General features: G+C 39.5%; 1 protein-coding gene across 1 annotated transcript in view; it reads right to left on the bottom strand.

The window, feature by feature from the left end:
- The window catches only part of kalrna (kalirin RhoGEF kinase a), a 142,626-nt gene that overhangs the window by 42,208 nt on the left and 78,615 nt on the right, over nucleotides 1-21,803 (bottom strand). Inside the window, exons 28-40 of the mRNA XM_055022402.1 lie at nucleotides 21,654-21,775; nucleotides 20,807-20,873; nucleotides 20,618-20,727; nucleotides 20,035-20,104; nucleotides 19,852-19,941; nucleotides 18,333-18,425; nucleotides 18,121-18,232; nucleotides 17,843-18,033; nucleotides 17,643-17,744; nucleotides 17,413-17,561; nucleotides 17,061-17,163; nucleotides 2,102-2,180; nucleotides 1,860-2,027 (exon numbers count right to left, since the gene is read on the bottom strand). Of these exons, the coding sequence (XP_054878377.1) occupies nucleotides 1,860-2,027; nucleotides 2,102-2,180; nucleotides 17,061-17,163; nucleotides 17,413-17,561; nucleotides 17,643-17,744; nucleotides 17,843-18,033; nucleotides 18,121-18,232; nucleotides 18,333-18,425; nucleotides 19,852-19,941; nucleotides 20,035-20,104; nucleotides 20,618-20,727; nucleotides 20,807-20,873; nucleotides 21,654-21,775 (1,456 nt within the window). The remainder of the gene's footprint in view (nucleotides 1-1,859; nucleotides 2,028-2,101; nucleotides 2,181-17,060; nucleotides 17,164-17,412; nucleotides 17,562-17,642; nucleotides 17,745-17,842; nucleotides 18,034-18,120; nucleotides 18,233-18,332; nucleotides 18,426-19,851; nucleotides 19,942-20,034; nucleotides 20,105-20,617; nucleotides 20,728-20,806; nucleotides 20,874-21,653; nucleotides 21,776-21,803) is intronic.

The raw sequence follows: 21,803 nt of genomic DNA, 5'->3' as shown, positions 1-21,803 counted from the left end.
CAGATGTCACATATGAGACATCTCACCACTGTTTGAGTGTGTGAGCTTTCTAAGCGTAATGGCTGCTGTTATTCCACCTGCATCGCGACTGACACAAGGTAACCATGTCATTGACAAAAGCAAGAAACAGTATGACTGTGTCAGGTAAGTCAGTTGATCTCACCGTGTGTGTGCAGGTTTGATTCTCCTGCAAAGCAAAAATATTGACCTTTTAAACCCATAACCCATCTAGAGCAAGGCCTGTTAAACCACAAAAACAACTGGTTGTGGCAGGGAGAATGTTTAGAGCAGCTTGGTTCAAAGTCATAAGCACTGCATGTCTGATAAGTCCTGAGAAGATAAGGGATGAACCTGATCATTGCAGCCGAGGACAGAGCAGTCAGTTTCATCAACAACCTTACTTTGTTTCTGTAAAGCACAGCCAGTATGACGAAATCAGCTTTCTATCACCTGAAGAACATTCCTATGATCAAAGGACTAAAATTTCAGTAAGACCTAGAGAAACTCATGCATGCATCGTGATCATGGGTCTTTGGTTGCATCTTTGGTTGCAATGATTGCTGCAGCAGTGTCTTCTCAAGTCTGCCTAAAAAATAATTCAGGCAAGTGCAGCTGATCCAGAACACTGCTGCTTTCTTCTCACTAAAACTAAGAAGACAGAACACATCAATCTGTTCTAAAGTCCCTACTATTGGAGCAAAGACTTTAAGATACTTAGTTTATACATTACTGTGTAAACTAAAATATTGTGGCTTGGTGCCATGATATTTTAAAGGTCTGCAGAAGTTATATCAACCTTTCAGGCCAATCAGGTCTTCTGGTTATGGTTCTGCTCTGCATCCCCAGAACCAAACACGGAGAAGCAGCATTCAGCTTCTATGCATCACAAACCTGGGACATGCTTTCAGAAAACTGCAAAATAACTGAAACACTGACTTTTATTAAATCAAGATCAACCCCACCTATTCAGAGTTGATTTTGGACCATAATAAATGAAAAACTAACACTTAATGAGTGTTGATGATGGACTCTGACAAAATATAATGATTGAGTCAGGTTTTTCAGTTGGTTTTTATGAATTTTTACTTTTGTGTTTTTTTTCTTTTAAGACAAAACACTTGGACTGCCTTATTGCTAAAATGTGCTATACTAATCAACTTGATTTATTGATTGATGCAGGAGGAAACGAAATGCCGTGTGTCCTGATGCTTCCCTCCCTTCTATATGGACCACGAAATGATGCGATTCAACACAGCTCAATAGCACCATCTGTAGGACAAAGACAACCAATACAACAGAAAGGACCAAAAACCCCCTCAAATCTCAAGTTTCATCTGTGTACAGTGATAATCATAGAAACTATTGTGGTAGATAGACAATGTTCACTCCCCAGTAATGAAATGTCAGAAGCAGACCCTTTAAGTCCTACAAAATGTATGAATGTGTCTCATTGGGTGGCATTTGTTTGGGAAACACATCCAATAGAATAGGTATTTCATTTTGATGAAATCTGAGGAATTCAGAAGCCAATCCATTTCTATTTTGTGGAAAAGAGTCTCATCCTGGTGAAAGAGGCCAAGGCAACAGAAAATTCTAAATAAAAAAATTCCCCTGCACTTTCAACAAACCACCAGCAGGAGAAAGTGCAGCTCAATTCTTCTAGTACCTTCAGTTTGTCCAAAAGACAAACTGAAGGTACTACTAGTTCATATAAATATTATCATTTTTATGCAATGATTTTGTCTCTAAAGGACATAATGGATATCAGGTTGTTGCAGGTTGCTTTGCACATTCTGAGCATCACTGCTAGCAGACTGTGAGCAGAACTCTCCTGATAAATGTTGAGGAACTGTTCCTACCTTTCCCTGAGCTGAAGAAGCAGTCCATCTCAACACTGGACCGAGAGTGAGAGATGCAGAGAGCTGAGCTTGGGACCAGCCCCTCCTGAGGCGGGCTGCGCTCGGTGGTCCGGACCAGACACCAGCCGGGCCGCTCTGTGGGTCGTTCCAATAGCTCTACGGTCTGGCCTGCAGTGGACACAAGAGAGATGGTTGTCTCACTTTAAACCGATGGCTAGGAGGGAGGTGTGAGCGGGTCTCACCTGTGCTGATGGACAGCTCTGTGCTGCATCCTGCAGTGAAGTCCTGGAGGACCACGGTCAGCTCACACCCACCAGAGAGCTGCAAACAGAGAGAACCACATGTCACAGTCTGCAGAGCAATCACCTGTTCCACCGACACAGCACTGTCCACATTCCTGCTCTGGAACAGAATTTAGAAACTTAAGACATAAACAATCTAAGGAGGAAGGCCATCCCTGGTTTTTACAGATTATATTGCCACTGGCATTTATGATAAAAATTAATCTAAGCCCAAAGCATTGGACCAGACCTGACTGTAACAATGCCATCCAAATGTAATGAGGCTTTCGGTTGATCAATTTGTAAAAACATTTTTACATCTAATGAGTCTAATTTGGATCCACTCTTCAACAGAAGAGCACACAGCTAAGGACTAGTATGTGCTCACAGTAACCTCTGTAACCCATGTTAATGTTTACCCCTGATAACAGGAGAAGGAAGCTGAAGCACTCAAAGTTCTCATAAGTTATGCATCACTGTGTCAGCTTCATGGCATTAACGTGTGCTGGTCTTTAGCCATGTTAACCTGAGAAACAACACACACACAGATGCCAATCCTCAGCATTTACACACCAGTCACATTGACACGGAGTGATCAGGCGGTCGGCCTGGCTACATGAAATCCCACCATTTATTCATCAGTGTATGTGTATACAGGGCAAAAGGTTTTATCACCTTAGACTTGGACACAATTTGACTAATTGTTGTTACATGTGTCATGTAACAACCAGTGAGGACAACAACATAAAATCTCTCCAAATTCTTCGTTTTATGTTTCAGCAAACATTCACCAGCACAGAAGCACAGCACGTCTTTCAGACAAACAGGATGAATAAACTGGACAAACTGCTGGAAAATGTAAGTAGTGGCAAGGTTTAATTGAGGCCAAATCATCCTGCTCTATTTGCTCCATTTTCTCTGTTTTGGAAAATGTTAGGTGGTGTGTGAGTGTATGTGTCTACACTGTAGTGTGAGCTGGGCTTAAGATCTCCTGGCAACAAAGACTGTTGTTTCTATTAAGGTGCAAGTAAACTTCTACCTGACAGATGGCCCCACACACACACACATACAGTTGTTTTCAGTCTTTCTGGCTCAGTTCTGTTCAGCCCTGAGTTGAACCATCCAGCCCTGAGTTGAATCATCCAGCCCGTGTGCTGCGGGTAACAAAAATCTTCCTGCACATTTTCATATCAAATTTCAAAATGTTTTTGGCTCCAATTTTCTGTTCTGTCTCTGTTCATTTGAAGCATTAATATAAAGCAGAAATACAAAATTTCAGTTTGAACATAGTAAAGATTTTACTGTAGTGATCTGGCCTTAAACACCACTGACTGCATGACATGAAATAATGGACAAAGGTTGACATTTATACAGATGGACAAATGAATGAATAAACAGTTGAAGGGTTGGCTGGATGACCTGATGGATGATAGTTTTTTGTATAAAACTTCCAGAGTTCTCAGGTAGGTATGTACAGTAGATGTATGGGTAGGGTTAGAGTCAGTCACAAAGGGAAATTAAGCATCTTAACTCATATCATCCAAGTACTTCGAAGAAGTAGATGTGGATGGTGAAGGACGGATGTCCAGTAGCAGTCAGTCTCCCAACAAATCTAAAGGCGGGTCCGATTAAAGCTCTGCTAATCCACCTCATTTACTTTTACTGTTCCCTTTTAAAGCTTTGTCTAGCTTTCTGGTTAGAAAGCTGGGCAGAGCGATGGAGTGGTGGATATGATCCTCACCCATACAGCTCTGTATCCATGAAGCCACCTTATTAGATCTTCTAGGATTTGGGGTCAAAGTTTACATATTTCAGCTTGAGATAATCAGCTGCACTTGCAAAAATAATAGCAAGTGCCATAGTTATGAATCATAACTGTCAGAGCCGGTTTTATCATAAAATGAACTCTGAAAACCCAGAAGTGTCAGATGTTCTTTTCACATTTAACAATCAAACCAGCATCATAACTTTGTTGCTTTCAGATCACCTGTGAGGTCTGAGGACATTCCAGCTGCATTCAGTTCAGTTTAAGTTTATTTCATCAAAGACAACATGTTAAATAATGTTACATGATAACTAGAGCAACTCTTTTCTGTCACATACACACACATATATTGAATTTATGTGACAAAAAAAGTAAAATATGCATTAGAGGAAGCTAATTCTTCATATGTCAGGATACATCAGTATTCACATATTTGCTGTTGTTGTAGCCATTGTTTCATCTCGGTCTCAAAATATATTAATATGTGTAAATATTTATAATATTTACCTTATAATTGAAGGTAAACTGTTTCAGAAGTGAGGACCTCTGAATGAGAAGGAACATTGACCAAATGATGTTTTGTAAGATGTCTTGTTGCTTCAGGACTGTCGCTGACTTCCACCTCCACCATGTTTTCAGACTGACTTGCTTCGTTTGAGAGAGTGGGAATTACGCTCTGCTGTCTTGTCATATGACCCTCCTCTGCGCACTCCAAACGTGTGTGCACATGACACCTTGTGATGGTCACATGCTTCAGTAGAAGACAGCACAGAGATGACAATCTGTATGACATCAGTGTCATTTACTGATGAAATTTATTTTTAATAGATATTTTGATGTGGTGAACAGGCCTTTCTGAAAAAAATTAAATAAAAGAAAAGAAAAAAATATGATGAAAATAGACCTAATAAATTTTGAATTTTTGAAAGCGTATTACCTAATCTAACATACAACAAAGGCTTTTATTATATTTACTCCTTCTCCTCACCTCTACACTTTAACCCAGTAGATAACTTCCATTCTCAAATTTCAGATATTGATTTTATTGCTCCCAATGAAGTGAAGGTTGTTTCTGATACAAACAAGTCTCCATGGAGATGTGTGCAAACAGAATTGCAACAAATCTTTGTTGTAGTGCCAAACATGAATGGCGTAAAACTCAACGTCACGTTTATTACAAAATCTATATATCACTCAACACTAAAACATGCAAGGGAAACATTCTCAGCAGAAATCAGAAAGAAAAACAATAATGCCACAGCCGACTCGTGTAACTGAACCACCTGAACTCCACTCTAACACAGTCTGCAATTTATTTGCCAAATTTTCTGCTAAGATTTTTTTTTAATTAGATCAATCTGCACATCCAGACTAAATCCAATTTCAATGCTAGGCACAAACATGACAAATGCAAAAAAAGAGACTCGATTTCAAGTATTCAACTATAAAAGGTTAGAAGAAAACATAAATCAATTTAGCTCCTCTTATTGCTGTCTTGGTATCATACCCACAACTTTTTTTAAATGGAAGTTCAGCCTGTCGGTGCGTCAGCTCTGATTCATCAGAGCTGATCATCAGGTGTTTTTCCCCAGGCCTTTAAAAACAGCAGTTATCAAACCACTAATAAAAAGACTCATTTCTACTCAACACATCCTTTGGTTTCAGGATGTTTACTTTACCTTTTTTAACACCTGAGTTTGTGCAGGATATTGTCATGTTTGCAAAAGAAAATGTTCTTGAGACAGAGATGTTTCCCCAAGTTAACTAGCCGAGCCCATTGGCAGGGGCACTATGTGTTTATGTATCAATTTTTTTTTTTATTATTAGGTAATTATGGTGTACGCGGTTGGAAGACACTGTTGACAATACCCAGACACACAACTATGTTCTAACATTTTTTAAAAAGGCAAGCACAAAAAGATTTAAAAAATGTTCTTGCATTCAGTCAAATCAATGGATCTTGAAACAGGCTGTGTAATGCTGGTCAGATTCAAAGATGACCTGAGGTATGCACCAACTATGCAGTTGCGTAGGGCATCCCAGACATTCACAGGATCTTCACGAATGCTTACCTTTTGACACCTGGAACTTTAACATTTGCTTACTGAAATTACAATACTATTTGATTTAATCCCACCATCTGGGGATGAAGACGGTGGGATTCACATCCTGGGCCTTAAGCCTATGTCAACACCTCAAGTATAAAGTTATGGCTTGGGAAACCCTGATCCCAGTTTGGGTTCAGAATTTAATTGAGGCATTCCAGAAAGACTAACTTACCAAACTCAGTTACACTGATCCTGAATGACAAAGAGAATTAGACTTGGGCCAGATTAAGACTAGATGTATGAATGTACACACAAATTGAGCTGATCCTAATTGACATTACTAAACTAAATCAGTTCAGTATCATTGGTTTATATTACAGTGAAGATATGAAAAACAAGGTTCACCAAAGATGAAAACAAAGAGCTTTAGTGAATGTTATTAATAAAAACATCTACCAGCTGTCATATGACCTCTCTAACACCCCCCCCCCCCCCACACACACACACACACACACCCGCTCGCACTGTCTGAGGTTTCTGAGAATAATTCAGTGCTCCAGCAGCTTCAGGTTTGTAGTCAATGTGAGGAATAAGAGTCAACATCCAGCAGGACTGACTGTACTGACTGACAAGGTGAGTTTTTTTACATTCTCTGGAGCCATAATTTGTATACCGACTTCAGATAACCAAAATCACAAATAATGAAGAGTGACAGTCTACTAAAGCAATTAAAGCTTCAAGTTGATTCATTTAAGATGTAATACCTTGTTAAGAACAGCCATCTAGATAAGGTCTTGAATGTAAAACATGCCTTCTTTTGGATGTTCACTATCCGTTTTAAAACTGGACAGAAAGGCATGGAACAATTCCCCCAGGTACTGAAGTGAAAATATACTGTACATCCAATCACCAGGTTCTGTTTGGACATTTCGGTGGTGAACTGAGTTAAGATGATCGTCTACAGCTACATATCAAACCTGTTGGGGTGAAGTCACTACAGAACCAAGAACAAACAGTGCCAACACACATTTACCCTCCATGTGTTTGCAGTCACATGTATATAAGCATGGAGCCCATAAACATTCAGAGATGCCGTGATTAGAGTGTCCCAACTCTGAATTATAAAGCCTGCTTCAGCCATTATCACACTGCACAGACGAACCCCTCTCTAAACCGCCTCTGATCTGCCTCATATCACAGATTATATAATATTGCACATCAGTTTTAAAGTGGCATCATAAAACCAAAGGGTGTGTGGAGTGGAACTATGTAGGGCTGATAAAGTGTTTCACATTGAGGGTCGGACTCTCTAAAGGGTTTGGCACAAAGCAAAGAACCCCACTGGCTGAAGTTGATTGAGTTTCTCTTATGTCAGCATGATGATCCACCACAGTTCTATTTATTATTATAAATCTGACAGTCAGCTGGTCACACAGACAATTTGTGACATAAATTTTAAAAGAAACCGCTTCACAATAATGTGCTTATGCACATCAACATGATGAGTGTCCTTCTGTGCAAAGTTCTGGGTATTAAATGCAGCGGTTTCATGTCCTGACATGGATAAACTTCAATACAGTAAATGAGGTGATTGATTCATGTTAGAAGAATCCAGTTATTCTCACATATTGTTTGACAGAAAGCAACAAGTAGCATCTATACATGGGTGGAGTGTGGGTAGAAGCATGTCACAAACAATAAAAAGACCAAGGTAAAGACGGTGATGGCTGATAAGAAGGGGGTCAGAGACCAAGTACATGTTCCAACACTCGAATGAATGAACAGCTTTCACAGCTCAGGAAAATTCATCTATTCAAAGCTATTTTCAGGTTTCTGTACTGTGTGAAAAGTAGAATAAAAGAAAACATAAAACAACCATCCATGAACTAAAAGGTTTCCACTGGCCACACCTTTTCTGTATGAGTCAGTGAACTAATTTTATTTTTTAAACCAAACAAAATGTGAAAATATGAAAACCAAAACGTCTGAATTGATTTTAAATGAGTTGTAAAATCAATTCACAGTCATTGTAAAACAATGTCAAACAATGATAGCATGCTAACGGTGTGAATGAAAGAGCAGCATGATGGATTATCTACATAGTTGTGAAGTGGGAGGAAAATAATTGTTGTCAAGATGTATTTTTTCACCAAGAAGAAAAAGAAAAATTAAAAGTGAGGGGTGGATTGGTGGTGAGTCATCCAGAGTCGATACTTTGGGGTCTCTTCTTTCTTCCACATGTCTGCTTTTTGGCCTACAATGCAAAAAGGACTTCTTGAAGCTTTCCTTTAACAGAAACTTTCTTCTTGCAACTCCTAGTTGTCCTGTTGACAGATCCTGCCATCTGAGCCTGTCATTTCTGATGGATGTTCACGTTTCAATCGTTTCCCATTTTAAGAGGATGGACTGAATAGATTAGATGACTTTTGAAGTAAAAAAACAGTCACTTGTTTCTTAACCTTCGACTGCTAAGAAATTATTGTTAGCTTGAGGCATAAACTCGGGTGAAGTTTGAAACTGTTGGGTGTTTGGCAGTGAGGTACGACAGCTCAATGAAGCTTACGAGACATTGTGTGCACTGTAAACAGCACCTTGGGGAGTCGGGCCATGACATCTTTGCCAACGACAAAAGTTCATGCATTGTACTTGCTCCAATTTTAATTGCTCAAAATTGGGAAGCATTGCCAACACGGACTGAAAGGCTTCCTTCACTTCTATTACTGAAACTACAATTCAAGAACAGAGCAGAAAATTAATGTAATCGTTCAAAACGTCTTCTGTTCGCTGATTCGCCCAGCTGAAAGAAAAATAGAAATCCCAGATAGAGCAATGAAGGGAGATGAAAAGTAGAATTGCCAAGGAAGACAATGTCTAGGTTAAAGACAACTGATTGCACCAGACTTTCTGTAAGTGTATCAGATTAGAGGACATTTACCATGTCACATGTTACGCTTTGTGTTCATTTATTCAAACGATTGAAAATTGTGTATTTTCTTCCTTTCACTACAGTTATAAGCCACTTTGTGTTGTCATATCACTTCAACTACAGTCAAAACATAATAAAGTTTGTGGGAGGAAAATAATTGTTTTCAAGATGTATTTTTGAAAAATACATCTCAAATGAAAAAAGGTTGAGGGGTATAAAAAGCTGTGTAAGGCACTGGAGATGCTCCATACTACATACATTTTGCACATTTAAAATCCTTCTTATAAAACTAGCATAAGGGTTCTTAGAAAAGAAATTTACTGAAGTTAGTGAAAAAGTAACAATGTTTTCACTTGAATCCACCTGTCTGCCTGCCCTCCTGTTGCCCACACACACACCCCCAAACCTACACACCCCCAAACCTACAGACACACCCCCAAACCTACACACACACCCCCAAACCTACAGACACACCCCCAAACCTACAGACACACCCCCAAACCTACACACACACCCCCAAACCTACACACACACCCCCAAACCTACACACACACCCCCAAACCTACACACACACCCCCAAACCTACAGACACCCCCACACCTCCACACGCACGCACTCACCCCCTCACCCACCCACCCACCCACCCACCCACACACACACACACACACACACACACACACTTTAAGTATTAATCTACTCTGCTATAGCAAAGTTGGACTTAAGCAAATTGAAAACTCAATATTATGGACATGGAAGGACCTCAAAAAGAAACCTAAAATTTCTTTTACTATAAAAACGTTAAACTATGATAATGATATGCAATCATTTCAATGATGTTTACAAACTCAAGTGTGGCAGAATAATTGAAAAGTGAAAACAGCAAGTCATCTTCAGAAAAAGTCAGACTACATGGGATGCTCTCTGTGCAAAGAGGACGAGAGACACATTCAGGAGAAGAAAAACTGTCAAGGCGTAAATCAGTGGATCAGCCTGGTCAGACAACTGGTGTAAGAAAGAGGAGCTTACAGTCCTTTCCTACAAGACAAAAAGCATTAAAAATGTTTTCTACCTGCAGGAGACCAGTTCTGCTGGAAACAGAAAATCATAAGTCACAGCTGTATCCTTTAAACACAGTTTAGTTTCTATACAGCTTCTCCCAGAAGAATAGTTTGACATTAAAGCAGAAGAAAACAGCAGCAGCTTGTTTGTTCAGTCTGAGTTCAGCCCAGCAGTTTGTACTCACTCTGCTGCTCTCCTTGAACAATTTAAAGCTCATCCACTTTGGCATGTCGGCTTCTTCTCTTCCACCTCTCTTTCGCTCTGTTCCTCTGACAGCTCTCTTCTTGGTGTCTCTGCCACATACACACAGACGCAAACACGCCCTCATGCACCCTCTGCCTCAGCCTGAACAAACAGCCGTTGCTTTGTGTTTGATGACAACACTATTCTGCTCGCTGTGTGTGCGTATGTGTCAGTGTGTTCACATTTCTCCCACTCCATAGAAGCGACTGAGGCACAAACGCTTTCAACTGCCAGCAAAATAAGTGCATGTGTGTGTGGAAATGGGAAGGGCAAAGTCATATGAGTAGCAGATGGTTACAGTGTAGCTTCACTTTGAGCTCAATGAATCTGATTCATGAGAACATACATGTCAACAATTGCTGCCTGTGTAGCAGAATCTAATCGGCACGCTGCAGCACCAAGAAAGGCCATTTTTATTTCCAAACCGATCATCGGAACATCAGATTATAGACCAGTTCTCACTTATGTACAGGAGAAATTCTTATGAAAATAGCTTTTGTTGCATTCATCCTGATCAAATTTTTTCTACTTTAAGAAGTAAAAAAAGCAAACGAGTCAGTCCATGAGGGCTGATTGGCTCTCCTGGGTTTGTGAAGGTAAAAACATGCATTTCTGTACAGGAGCTGAACAGCAGCTTTGGGGGTCAGCTATGTCACGACGCATTGATATTAACGACCCTCATCGATTTGAACTGAGTTTTAGGTATGCTGGGCTTAGGTATCCAGAGTGAGTTGGTGATGTGCTTTAAGTAACTTTGGAAGGTGTCCACTGCAGAAACAACCGATCGCTGTTCTATTCCTTCTCCATTTGCAGATAATGATTCTCATTGAGGTCTAAAGACCTTAGAAAGTCTTTTCCATTACAGATCCACTAATAAATAGGCTCCAATATCCTTCATGTTGGGAGAAGGTGATCAGCAGTTATCCAGTCTTATTGACCTCAGCAAAGGTCTAAAAACCAGTCACTGTCCTCTGTCAATCTTTCAACTACATGTTTATGCTCTTGCATAATCATTCATTACTCGATGAAATATGTAAGTATCATCTGCATAATCCTATCTTCAGACTTCTTCATTGTATTTGATGAAAGTGCATCAAGTGCACAAATGATCAGTATTGATTGATTCTGGGTGAAAACAATGACATCATTCCCTATTTTCAAATTTATATAGTATACATTTATTTATTTTTATTTTTTTTCTGTACTACAGTGGTCCAGACACTGGTGGGCTCCTGTTCCACACAGTGGCTAAGATTTATAGAGCGTGGCTCATAAAAAAGGCAGGAGCTAAATAAGCATCTAGAGAGCAATACTGGTGGCAAAGGAGCCATGAAGACTGCCAAGCTTACAGCCACTGGAACGATGCTTTAAATAACGCAGACCACAGGCTGAGCCACAGCCGCCTCATAATACTGGAACGCGTCACAGGAAGGAGAATCCAGTCATATAGAGGAGGCGAAGGTTGCAGTAGAACATCAGGAAAGAATCACAGAGCTGAGGTACAGCAAAGACCAACTCAATGGTTGGTGTGAGTCCTTCATGATAACATCTTCATCATGTTTACACTGAACATGTTAATGTAAATTAACTAAAGCTTCAGCTAAAAGCAGTAGATCAAGCAAAGAAGGGAAAAAAAAAAAAAAAACTTCAGGTCACAAACTCATAACAGTCATCTTTCATGATATTTACAAGAGCGAAACAATTCCACGTCTGTCTTTAGGATCAAGCCAAACTTCACCAAACAGAAATCAGATTTATGAATAAATAAACTGCCTTCCTTGTTGTCTACCTGGAGAAGAGCAGCAATGGAGTCAATATACAGGGAACGACACCAACAATTAGACCGACATAAGAATGTAAGGGGGCATCTGGGTAAAAAAAAAAAAAAAAAAAAAAAAAAAAAGATAAAAAATTATTGCAAAGTAATTATAGTTTTAGTTTTTTACCACACCCTTTGTTCCCATCAACATCTGCTTGTGTCCTAAACGAAGGGAGCAAAATCTGAAGTTTGTCCTCCTGATTTTAAAACTGATATTTTGACTCTAATCAATTTCATCCATTCCATTTTTATAGAAGGACTTCTGAAAAGTTTTTCAAATGTAGCAGCATTTCCACAGGATGCTGAGAAAAATGTGTTGTTTTTCTGTACTTCTTTTTGTGAATAATGACAATTTTTAACAAGTAAAGAACCATAACTATGTTTTAGGTTAGCCTGAAGGTCAGCAGTGGCTGCAGTCTAAAATGAGTTCATTTCAGCAGAGATTTTCATTATGATTATGACAGATGTGTCAACAATTCCGAGACTAATCCTTTGTTTGCACTATACATGGCTGCACTGCTGTCTGCCTCCATCTTGTCGGCTGCTTAAGGGTCAACACAACTAGCAGATCAAAGGAACAGAGAACCTCTTCAGCTTGGGCATCACATTCCCACATCTATATATATACTGCTCAAAAAAATAAAGGGAACACTCAAACAACACAATATAACTTCAAGTAAATCAAACTTCTGTGAAATCAAACTGTCCACTTAGTTTGTCCACTGTTGTGCAAATGGAACAGACAACAGGTGGAAATTATTTTTATATTTATTTTATTCATTCAGATTGAGGATGTGTTATTTTTGTGTATTTTTTGGAACAGTGTAAATATATCAAAGTTTTGTTGATTTATAATAATACAACTAATATCACACTGACGTTTTTCAAGCTGTGTAGAATTTTGAGAATTTATTTTTTTGCTTTTTGTTATTTCATCCAGTAACATACGAACTTCCAACAAACCTTTTTGCACCGTCTGTCTTATATAATATACATTATATCATAATGTATATTGAGATATATTAATTCTGAAATAAATAACTTCTGTCTTTGCAAATTGTTATGTTAGTATTTGGATTTCCAGTGAAATAAAGTTGTTGCCAATGAGACAGATTTTAATAAAGGTGACATTAGGTTTATTTGGAGAAGTATTTACAGGCAGAACAAGAACTACTGGATATCAAACCAGCAAATGTATACCTGCCTAATTTCTGCAGGAAATGACACAGTTCTTCTCCTAGTGTTATTACAACTGGCAATAAAAACAGTAACAAACTTAGCTGCTCTTTATCAAGTGATCTCTTCGTTTGCCACCCAAACACACAATGCGGCCAACACTCACACTGTTGTGGTTTATGAGTGAAGAGGACACTGGAAACTATTTCAATCAGCTTTAAAATGCAAATCAGAATAATGCTTAAATGGTTAAGATATTTTTTGTGAAGTTTTGAAGGAAATTGAACTTCAGTTCACTGTTGGGATGACACCAAGGCCAAAACAGCTTGGAAGTACAGAAATGAGTTCTTCTACTTGATCAAACTTCTCTTTCTGGTCGCAGTGTCTGTCCTGCTGAACATTACATGAATCACACCACATCTCTGTTCTAGTGAAATAATTTTGCTTTACTGCTCTAATTTAAAACTGCCATCCTATCAAAGGTATCAGTTTAAGTGGAAAATCAATTAAAATGTGCTAATTGGACAGAAAATGTTGGAGACAGTACAGTTAAAGATCTGTCTGTTAATTTTACTGTGCATTTCAATATTACGCCTGTTTTATGTTAATCTTTGTAAGGTGATCTTGAGTGTCAAGAAAGGCACCTACAAATAAAATGTATTATATTTTTAAGCTAAAAGAATAAGGAGATGAGAAAAAATAAAAAGAGAAAAAATATATATACAAGACATTTGTCATCCAAAACCACCAGAAACAGTAGCTTCACCCTAAACACACACACACCCTGGAAAGGCAGACAGTGGAACATGTGACTGGACCAATGCTGGGCTGTTTTTATAGGAGGAGGAGAGATGAGAAGTGAAACCAGAGAACATAAAGCACAAGGAATGTTTCTGAAAGCAGAACCTCAATGTTTGTGTGCAGGCAGCCTGAGAGAGGCAACAAAAACATAAACTGGGAAAGAGAGAGAAGTAGATTGGGTGAAAGTCCAGAACAGTAGCGATCGTCTGGACTCGCAGAGAACTGATCCTAATGGGAATTAAGAAAAACAGACAAGAACAACAGAAATCAAACAAAGTATCCAGCCTCAAAGGCATCAATGCCCTGTCCAGTGCTTCACATTACTTTCATTCATACACAGATCTGCATGCTAATGTAGGCAAGCTACTAGATCGTAGCCACCTGGGCAGTATGCCATGCAGCGGCGCCCCCTGTTGGACTCTCTGACCCCCACCTGCCATTCAAATAAAAATAATGCTACTTGTTCTTTTTGAGGTCCCAAACTAAAATAGCAAGAGGTTTACTACCGCCATCACCCAAACAATCTGGGATCCAAACATTTTTTAATCAGTCAGAACATATTTTCATACAATTTTTATTTTACATTTAATTAATGACTAATTCAGATGCCTATTAAATCATATTATGCTAAACAGTGTGCAATCACATTAAAGTATTAACACTACATAAAAGGCAGACTGGCCTTAGACCCAGCAGGGGTCAAATTAAAAGGATATTTTCCATCCTACAGTTTTTTCTGACTGTTTTTTTTTTTTTTTTTTTTTTTTTACAGAAAAAAAACAAAGATTACACAAATCTGACCACTTGGTGCAGATGTGTAGACTGTACACTAGAGGAACTTTGCAGAAGTAACTGAAATCAATTCATTAAAACAATAAATACCAGCGATACCTTCCCTGACCTGGACTCTATTCATCCAAGTTGGACAGAAAGGCCTTTAATAGACTATTGTAAAGTGTTGTTTCAAGTCAAGCCACTAGTTGTAGCATACACTAAAGTACTACTTTATTGATTTTAATTTAAAATGACATTCACAATGCAAGATAACTCTAGTTTTGACATATAATTAAGCAAATGCACAGTTTAAATCACATCATCTAAAACAAGTACTTATGTATGAAATAAATTAACCTTTTGTCTTTATCAAGCCTGACGCTAATAATATACATATTAAAAGCTCTGTTACAATTTATTTTCTGTTCGTTCATTGTTGTTAAGTTGCCTTTGTGCTAATAGTCAAACAGAAAATTGTCCCTCAAAACAAAAGCGTCACAACTCAATCAGCAAGTTAACTACAGGTAAAACTAACATATGTCTTATACCTTCCAAGTTATTAGTAAATACTTTGCTAGTAAACATTTTATAGTGGTGAAGGATCCTGTCCAACATGGAGGCCATCTTGGACAACAAGCCTCATCCACTTCATGATATACTGGCTAGAAACAGCAGCTTCAGCCAGACACTCGTTTTACCAAAGTGCAACACAGAGTGACACCGAAAATCTTTTCTGCTTGTAGCCATAAGACTTTACAATCTCCAAGTTGTTGAATGTGCATGCTTGTCATTTTAATTATAGTCATTACAATTACAACATCTCAATAAAGTACATTACACAATTCTTTTGTACCTTTTTAAAAAAAATCCAAAATAGTTATTTTTCTTCTTTAAGAAATGCCCCAAAATTAAAGATGCAGTTCAAAACCTTTATATCTTTACCTGAAAATATAATTCAAATTCAACATTAGAAAATTCCAATGATAGGATCATTGAGAACATATGCATAAAACATAGTAAGAGCTTTAAATGTTCCCATCTCACACAGCAAGTAAGCATCATGCATGAACAGAGGTCACAACTGTTTCACCACAATCCATCTACAAACAGAGCTTTAACTGCGGTGGCAAAAATCAAACAGGATCTCTGTAAACAAAGTTCACAACAAAACTGGTTTTCAGGAAAACATCAGAGGTGGATCCAAGAATAGGAAGATGGAATTTTCCAAATCCACAGAACAATAAAGCAGAGTAAAGTAACAACACACCCACACAAAGTGGCAGAGAAATTCCTTATTCCACTGGGAAGAGAGGCAGACAAGTTCCATTTTTACGATGCCGAATAAAAACACCAAGAATGAGGAAACTTGCCTCATGCTACAAATTAGACCTAAAAATATTTAGTAGAAATGGACAAAATGAACAGTTGTAAACTGAGACACAGAGAGTAAAAACAACACAAGCTGGACTGCTGGGACCATTCTTTGTTTGTGTGTGTGTGTGTGTGTGTGTGTGTGTGTGTGTGTGTGTGTGTGTGGTGTGTGTGTGTGTGGGGGTGTGTGTGTGTGTGTGTGTGTGGCAGCTCGGTGGCTGCTGACATTTTAGGAAAGACAGTGTGTAGGCGTGGGGTTGCACTGTGAAAAGGCCACGTTATAGCAGAACTCCAGTGACTGTGTGTTTGTGCGTGTGCATGCGAGCACACACACAGTAGTAGTAGTAGCAGTAGTACGAAGAGGTCAGGGCCCTGCTTCAAATCCTGAAAATCCTGAATAAGTTCTCACCAAACAACCCGTTTGGTCAGTTTATGGATGTTGACACCTTGTTAAATAGCTTAAGACTAATGACAAATGATTCAAATGTCATTTATTAAAAACCTTCAAAAATTATATATAGCTTTACAACAAAACAAGTTTTACTTTTTATTCCCAAACAATTTTAAAGGATTAAATTAGTTATGTTAAAGTTGAGCACACACTGTAAATGCAGCACCTCTTACTTGGAAGTGGGCGGCTGGTTGGCACGCAGCGTCAGCGGCACACACACCGGAACACAACCTGAATAGAGTCTTCATCGCTCTTCATATTCACATTACTCAGTACTTTTGAAACATGCAGCTCCTTGAACCCAGTCACAGTGCTGCCATACGCGGTCAGTCCTGTTACCACAGACACACACTCTGCCCCTGCTGCAGCCTATGGTAGCTGCTCAGGAGACCCTGTAGTGCAGGCCCAGCTGTGGGTCATCAGCTCGTTACAGAGCCAGCCTTCGTCAGCCGACTCCTTACGCACATGCTCAGATTGGGCTTCCTACCTTGTCACTGTCTATGGTGTTCTGGGATGTCCTTGAGGCGATGGAGATGGTATCTGGTTGGCTGCTGCCGTCTCCCTGGCTGTCTCCATCGTCCCCTCCCTCCCTGAATGAGGCCAAACATACAGAAGTGTTGGGATTAAAGGTCTGTGGCTTCAGAAGGCCACATGACAGAGGATCTGTTCACTATGTTTTAGACTTAACCTATTATTTGCTATTATCACAACAATAATCCATACTCATATTATCATTACTGAGATTATCAGATATAGCTAATATATAAGAAAATGAAGCTGCTGGAAATAAAGCCAGCAGCTTCATAGTCATTCAGGTGGAAATGAAGCTGCTGGCTGACCTCTTAGTGAAGTTCCTGGGCTTAGTCAGTGCAGGTGTTTTAGGCAGATGAAGAGGCTCCTTCAGCGCCCCCTTCAGGTGAGTCATTCTCTCTTGGATTACCTCACGGATGTTTTTTATCCATTCCTGTTTGGCTTCCATGCTGGATGCCTGGAGGAGATATGTTTTCTGTGTTAAAGGGAGCATAATGATGTCTCAAAGCATTACGGTGTTAAAATGATTTTGACCTACTTTTAGCACAGTTTTATTATCAGAAGACGGGGTTCTTCCTGCCCACAGGGCAAATTTACACGGGTCGCCCTCTATGTGCTCGGTTACCCCAAGCTCTGCTGTCTGCAAACAAGACAGAAACAAGCGAGGAGTGAACAAATCAATCAATAGTGGAAAGGTGACCCCTGCAGGTCCAACATAAAACTGTACTCATTGCTCACCAGTAGTCTATTCTTGTATTGGTACTTGGTTCTTCCTGCTGAGTCTTTGATCTCTTTGCTGAAGACCAATGAAAACTCGAACAGGAAGAGGTGTCGGTCCCGGCCCTTCCGGATCAGTGCGCGCGGGTCCCAAACCTGGAAGCTGTCCTGCAGGATCAGCTCACCCTGAACCTCCAGGTTCTCCTCAAAGCCTGTGGCAGAGGCAGAGGCAGAGCCTGACTGCCAGATCAAATCAGCTCCAGTGAAGCTGTTCAGTAACAGAGCGTAAGCAGCCTTACCCTCCAGCATGGCTAAGTGCATGGCATCATTGGCTCTCTTAGGAACGCTGAGCATCACCTCCAAGCCATCTTTGATCTCCCCTTTACCCTCTTCACAGCAAGACAGCAGCTCCTGCAGGAACAGGGTGGTACAAGTGAGCAGAAGAGCATTTCTGCTGTCCGTCTCTATGAGCCGTGAATATGTGAGGCTGTGCTGCAGCTGCTGCAGGTACCTTTAACAGAAGTTGGTACTTTGTGATCCTCTGGACTGGTTTGATGAGGTAGGAGTTGAGTGTGTTTGCCAGCGCACGTCTCTGCTGAATGTCCTGTTTATGCACACGAAGTATCATAAATAGTTTTACAAAACAATTTTCCTTCTGAATGAACTAAAGTTGAAACAATGTTGTGATGTCTAGTTAAAGCATATTTACCTCTGGTACTTTTCAAACTTAAATGCCTTTGAGTCGAATGTTATCTGACTGACCGAGACCAAACAGAGAGCAATTATAAGGTGGAAGGAAATGGATGCATGGATGGACTAACAACTGAAAAATTTGGTTTTGTTTCCGGCTTTAGAAGTTTGTTAGAGAACAATCAGCAGCAGACACGGTCTAGATCAAACTGTGTCTGCTGCCACACTCTATACTAAGACTGAGTTGAAGGTTGAACTTCCAGCAGCACCATGGCCCAAAAACACATAGATATGGCTAAAATATAAGGGTTCAAATCAAAGCATATTTATGTGTTAAAATGGAGAAGTCAAAGTCTAGATTCTGTCTCTGGACAGGATCTCTGACTGAACTTCACCCGTTTCCTGAAGAACTCGATGAGCAAAAATATTCACCTTCTCTCTACTGCCCTCTGCAGGTTCAATGCCTCTTCTGTTTTCATTCTGTTTAAGTTTGCTCTCATGCACATCAACATGAAAAATCTGACTGATGCCTCAAGAGTTAAACTTTGGATGATATAAGAATTGTTGTGGTTGTGCTGTTTTAAGTTAGCTAAGTCATAATAATTAAAAAAAATTAATTAAAAAATTGGTGCAACAGTGTAGCTTGAATTATTAATGGCAGTATCGGAGGTATGAGTTTGAGTGAACATTTGGGTCCTATTTGGATATTCCAACAGGTGAGTGATTCCATATTTAAACCAAAGCTGAGTTTGGAATAATAATAAAAAAAAACTAAATAAAAGCAGGTTAAGATTCTGTTTTAAATATCTAAATAGAATGAAGCTTTTTATTTTTTTATTTTTGTTGACATCTGCAAAGTGTGTGTGATGTCTCAGCAGTTTATTAATTAGCATTAACTGAAATATTAATGGAGCTGTACAGAGAATGCTGTACCTGTCTGATGTCAATTCAAACTTCTGGGGGGAAATTCTGCTTGTTTGAAGTTGTTTGTTCTATCATCAAATTACTCTGAAAACAATCCAACCCAAAACCTAATATGCCATTCATGCCCATTATATGTAAACTTCTGAGTATACCACAAAACAAGGCCACTAAAATGAAGGTATACAAAAATCAAAAGAGAACACCAAAAATGGTCATTTTAAAGGGTACAGACTGGGCTGCACACTGTCAGGATGGCACCAGGTCAAGAGCCAGAACTTTGGAAACGTCCAATGAACATCATAAGCAATCAAACCATATTAACAATGGATGAATCTGGATCGGTTGAATCGGAGGCAGTGACAAATTTCAAATTTAACTCAAGGATGAGTTGGAATGTTATTCCAGGTTTTACATACATCAAAGAAGCTGCCAGCATGCTCGAGGATAAGTTGACTGGAGTCGGGTTTGTTCTTGCAGTAGTCCACATAGATGTGGAACTTATCAGCCTGAGAAAAGGGACAGTTTCAATAACGAGGCAGAGCTTCAAACTTAGACAAATAGTAGAAGCACACGTCAGGCCTGAAACACTGGAGTCTCACCCAGGTGACGAAGCAGTGGCCCACATCCTCCGGCAGCTGCTCATAATTCACCAGTTCCTTCAGGAAAATACTGGAACAGAATGAAGATCAGCCATTTCACACCACTGACACTGCAACACATCAGAGATCTTCAACAAAAAACAAATGTTATGCTGAGTTTAAGCCGTGTTGTGTTGGACCTTCATGGAAAAGTTTGCTGATTGATCTGAGCTTAGATTTCTTTCTAATGTCTAAATGGAGCAGAAAAGACAGAACAAAGTTCCCTCCAGGAACAACAGAAGTTTCTGGATGTTGTACAGAGTTAAATCAGAAAACTTCCACCAGGAAGCTCGGCGAGTTCTTGAACTGTTTGGGAAATCAAACCTCAAAGGTTCATTGGAGAAGAAGAAGAAGAAAAAGAAGAAGTAGGTACCCATGAGGTTTTTAGAGTGTAAAAGGAAGGGAAAAGAACACTTTTTATTTCAAAAAACCCTCCAAAGTCCAAAGCCTGAAGATCTTGGTAAGTTATGTGCTACCAAAGAGACAACTTTGATTCTGAAGTTCCACATCGAGCTGCTCTGCACAGATGCTGCACAGGCCTTACTTGTTGTGGAAGTCATAGATCTCCTGCATGTTGCCAAAAATAATTTGCTCCTTGTTGGCGATGCCTGGAGGAATCTCCTCTTCACCGCTGGTCATCTCCCTCAGGTAGGTCTGTCACACACAGAAGTGAGGCAGCAGGGTGATGGCAACAGGTAAGCACCAAGAAAGAAAAACTAACACTTCTCCTCACTTCTAGACACTCCTGGAGATCCCTGACGTAGGCCTTCTCCGTTTGCAGCAGCTCCGCCATGATGAACCTGAGGCAGACATGAGATCAACATCCCGCTAACAACAGATGCAGCATCAAAGTGCACATGCTTTAATACAGTCCTTTGCAAAAATATTCACACCCCTGAACATTTTTACATTCTTTCATTTTGCAACCAGTTCTCCATCTATGGTACTGTGATTTTATGTAATAGATCAACATAACACAGAAACATTGTTTGGCCAGAAAAGAGGAAAAATAGATTTTCTATAAAGAAGGATGAAGTCAAATCCTCTGTTAACTCTAACAACTGATTCTCTGTTTTTAAAAACATTTCCTTAATCGTTGTTCCTAAACTGTCTAATTGGTCGACAAGTTCTACGTCCTCACTATGTATGCAGCTGGAATTTGGCTTGGTTTTGTTCAGCCTCAAATCATTATTTTCCTAGTTTTTACCACATTTAAATTCAAATCCTTGACACCACATCACCTAAGAAGTGATGAGAAGAAGAGACCATGAGGAACCTCCTCTCCATGAGGAAGAGAGAGAGCAGAGAGCTTTGAAAAAAGTTATCTCTTATTTATTTGTAAGCTACTTTTAAAACATGTATCATTGATATTTTATTTCAATCTCCAAAATAGAGTGACATTTGTAGCTGTGATGTGGCAGAATATGAGAAATGTTAAAGGATATAAAAACTTTTCAAGGTGCTGGGACTGAATCAGTTCATGGTAAGACAGGAAGTGGATCGCTAAACGGCCAACTCACAGAGAATCATCTGCTTATCTGTGAATGAACAGATGATTAAAAGTAGAGAACTGAACTCACTCTTTCTTTCTGGCAGACTTTCTCTTCTCCTCATCAACCTCGTGGTTTGGATCGCGGAGTTTGACCTCAGGATCGTTGGTCAAACTCGCAGGCATGATGTCCAGCTCCAGGTCCTTGTTGTCCTGAACATGGAAACATTTTCTCAGTACT

Source organism: Poeciliopsis prolifica, unplaced genomic scaffold (genome assembly GCF_027474105.1).
Source record: "Poeciliopsis prolifica strain line A6 unplaced genomic scaffold, Auburn_PproV2 SCAFFOLD085, whole genome shotgun sequence".
NCBI classification, from domain to species: Eukaryota; Metazoa; Chordata; class Actinopteri; order Cyprinodontiformes; family Poeciliidae; genus Poeciliopsis; species Poeciliopsis prolifica.
Note: the sequence above shows the minus strand (reverse complement) of the source record. Positions and strands in the feature narration are given on the sequence as shown.